This window comes from Austrofundulus limnaeus, unplaced genomic scaffold, assembly GCF_001266775.1.
Source record: "Austrofundulus limnaeus strain Quisiro unplaced genomic scaffold, Austrofundulus_limnaeus-1.0 Scaffold130, whole genome shotgun sequence".
Classification (NCBI taxonomy): Eukaryota; Metazoa; Chordata; class Actinopteri; order Cyprinodontiformes; family Rivulidae; genus Austrofundulus; species Austrofundulus limnaeus.
In genome coordinates this window covers 1,376,774-1,380,524 of record NW_013952532.1, presented here as the reverse complement: position 1 = coordinate 1,380,524, position 3,751 = coordinate 1,376,774, and the positions used below count along the sequence as shown (strand labels likewise).

Below are 3,751 nucleotides of genomic sequence, written 5' to 3'. Positions count from 1 at the left end.
TTACGATACAGGCAACTGGATTTATCACTCTGTGTGACCAAAACAGATTTTTATTGCCTAACTGTTGGAGCCACAAAACAGKCACTTTCCACACTTGCATAGCCTACATAGCGCTATGCAAGTGTGCTATCACCTGGCACATATTCTCCTTTGATATAATGCAGCACAAGATGTGGCATCTGCTTTAATAAGTTTTGTGAAATCATGCCGTGTAGCCTGGAAGTYTTGTTGTAAAAATGTAAAACATTAAGTAGTAAGTGAGATTCAATATTGGCTTAAACTTTGTTTTAAATGACTTGAATCATTGGGGAAATGTCTTGATCAGGCCATCCCTATAAGTCACAGGTGGATTTTAAGTGCCTTTTTTTGTCCTCTCTAATAGTTCATCACAGCCTCCATTTTAAGAGTTTAACTGATGAACTAACAAGAGCTTATTAACACTTTTGCTACCCATGTGCACAAACCCCAAGGAGGTCTCTCCTTAAGTCATTTAGCTGACCTTATGTCCCCTCCAGTTCCTTGGGACCCTCAGAAGTTGCTCCTTTCATTGTTCCAAGTTTTAGACTTGGACACAAAAGTGACAAAGCCTTCTGTTAGCTTTGGAATGACATACTGGATAAGGTTTAGCTTCAAACTGAGCTTTGGACTATTTTATATTTTATTTTTAACTAAAACCTATTTTCTGTTTTCAGCTTTTCATAATCATACACCCATCATTAAATGTTTTCCTAAAAGCTGATTTCAATGCAGCTATTTACTTTCTTGTTTTTCCATCTGAAATAAAACGGAAAAGTGTGGAGTTAAATTTCTGTAATTGCCTTGAATTGCTCTATTTATAYGAGCTGAACTCACATGCAAATCACCCTCCCTTCTRAGGCTCTTTAGGGTCTTTGCTGGCCTGGTCAACATGAAGGATTTTTTTTTATTTAACTGCACTGTGATGGTCATTCTATAAAACCCATTTGACTTTGTTCTTGAATATCCATCCAGTTTTATTTCTTTTGCACAGCTTCTATTCATGAAGTGCTTTACCTACGGAGTCTATCTCTAGCAGCCGCTGGAGGTCGCTGATGCTGCGGATCTCGCTGCGGGAGAGCCGATCCAGCAGCTCCTGGGGTAGAGGAGACTCCTAGAAGAACAAATGTTATTCATATAAGTTTAATAGAGAAAAATAAACATTACTGATGCATGCAAAGCAGAAAATATCGATAATAAGCGGATTTTAAACCGCAATATTCGAGTCTGTTTTGTGCGTAATTACGCAAATTCAATCTGCAACTTGCAACACACTTTTCTGAACTCAAGCTTCCTTAAAAAGTAATCTAYAAACCCAAACTTCAATCCCACCTCAGCAGCGGTACGTAAAAGGCAACAGAATCCGGCGAGGAGGTGGTAGACCGCGGCTTTCATCTCCTGTCAGGTCCGCTGCATCGGCACCAGGATGGGGCGAAGGTCCTGTGGAGGAGCCGGGCTGTCGCTCCCTGGGCTTCAGAGCTTAGAACCATCCCTCGGAAGGTTAACCACCTCCGCAGCTTCAGTGAGTGCGACCATAAAACTCGAAATGCGTTTAAATCCCGTTTGAACCTCAGAAATAAAAAAAAAAAAAATCGATCCAGTTTAAGTTCAATTTAGGCACCAAGGAAGAATAAAAAAAGAGTCCCGAATATTCCTAATAGTTCAGTCTTCCAAAGGCATTTAAATCTCTAAAAAATTCCAATAAAACTGAGCTCTAATTGATGTCCAGCCTTTGTGTTTTGTTGTTAGAACAGGTGCTGATGGAAAAACATCCAATATTTTAAACTGTGTGAAAAAAAAAAGTTTCTTCCACCTGTTTTGTTTTGTTTTGTTTACGAGAATCATTCACCAAAACGAGGGAGGAAATAGGTCTAGTTGCGAACTCCCTCGACAGCTGTGATCTCTGGGGGTGAATGAAGTCAGGACGCGTTCAGTTCAAGGATAGAAACTGTGCGCGTCCGCGTGGCACTCATCTGTGAGCGCGCCTCGCCTAATGAGCGTCGCAGAAGAAAACTCAGCATTAACTCACACAGAACTGCATGTGTACGATGTAAATATAACTTTACCACATGACTGATGATGAAAAAGGCAGTTAATAATGATCAGCCTGCGTGGTTCAGAACCAGGTCTCTAATGAATGTTTTCCTTTACAAAAATAACTCGGGATTCATCTTGTTTAAAAGAAATGAAAAAAAAAATGCTGTTACAAGATCAAACTGAGATTCTGGGAAATCAAAAGCAATTTGCTTCAACAACTTCTTTTGTGCTGGTCACAAAAAGCTTGCAGAGGAAAGCATTCACCCACTTTATCCTTAACCTTACTGCACTCTCAGGAATTTGAAATGAGTTAGGCTCCTTCGGTCATTAGGCTTCTGCAAAGAAAGAGAAAAGAAAGAAACAATTCAACAAAATAAAGGCAAGAAGAGGAAGAAGGAGAAGGAGATGGGGAATTATAAAAAATAAATCAAAAAGTGAGGACAGAAAGACGAAATAAGATTTGATTGTTCAAGATGAGGCCTATTTGAATTAAAGTTACAAGTGTGTGTGTGCGCGCCCGCACACACACACACACACACACACACACACACACACACACACACACAGGCTGAGACAGCAAGAGACAAAGAGCCAGAAAGATGCAAGGAATGTGGGTCAGAACCAACTCAATGAATGGCATAACTAACGCCATGACACTGTTACTTCCTCTTGGCTACAACTCTTTTTTATTTTGATGCATTCTAGGTTGTGACTCCTGTCTTCATTTTGTTTTAACCACCTGTGCTGTTTGCACCAGAATCTATGGAAGCCCATTTCCGCCACCCTGATAAAAAAAATAAATAAAACTTGTATCTCATAATTATGACTTAGCTATCTGAGATAGCTAAGTCATAATTATGAGATATAAGTTTTATTTTTTTTATCAGGGTGGCGGAAATGGGCTTCCATAAGAACCTCCTGACAGCTCAAAACAATGGATTTTTGGGGATATTTATCTGTTTTGTTCATCATTTCATAATAAGATAAGGACCCAAATGTTCAGGCAGCCAGACAGACATGTGTTATATTCTATGTCTTTTGGTAGATTTTTGTGTCTTTGATTTCTATTTCATTCTTTGAGATGTTTATTTTGTGCCTTTTATTTTTTCTTGTGTCAAGTTGTCTCCTATGTTTCATCAACTTCAGTATTTTCCACAATCAGCCTCTGCTCTGCAGTCCAACTTCTCCACCTCATACCTGTTCTTACAAATCTCAGATGTAGTCACGCACTATACGAAAGCATAGAGCTGTCAGGTGAACGAAATTATTTTTAAACTGGATCTCATTATAATGAGAAAACCATCTCGTTATAACGAGAAAACCATCTTGTAAAAATGAGAAAACTATCTTGTAAAAATGACAAAACTATCTTGTTATATCAAGACAATACAGAGGCGTAGAGCTGCCACATGACGTGAAATTATTTTTAAACTGGATCTCGTTATAACGAGAAAACTATCTCGTTATAATGAGAAAACTCTCTTGTAAAAACGAGAAAACTATCTTGTTATATMCATCTCKTTATAACAAGTTGTGATTTCTTCTTTTTTGTCACTTTCACGGAAGTTTATTGCCTGGATGGCGTGATGGAGAACACGACTGAACCACTATCTAAACAAAAACGAACAGAATTATTTGGGTTTGTGCTCAGTTGTTGCAGCTAGTAGCACTTAATAATATTCACTCTCTAATCTGAATT

The 3,751-nt window shown here is 38.6% G+C and overlaps 1 protein-coding gene across 1 annotated transcript in view; it reads right to left on the bottom strand.

The window, feature by feature from the left end:
* The window catches only part of LOC106522509 (platelet-derived growth factor subunit A), a 17,550-nt gene extending 15,634 nt beyond the window's left edge, over positions 1-1,916 (bottom strand). Inside the window, exons 1-2 of the mRNA XM_014015540.1 lie at positions 1,348-1,916; positions 1,033-1,129 (exon numbers count right to left, since the gene is read on the bottom strand). Of these exons, the coding sequence (XP_013870994.1) occupies positions 1,033-1,129; positions 1,348-1,410 (160 nt within the window). The 5' untranslated portion in view covers positions 1,411-1,916. The remainder of the gene's footprint in view (positions 1-1,032; positions 1,130-1,347) is intronic.
* Positions 1,917-3,751: the final 1,835 nt, after the last annotated feature.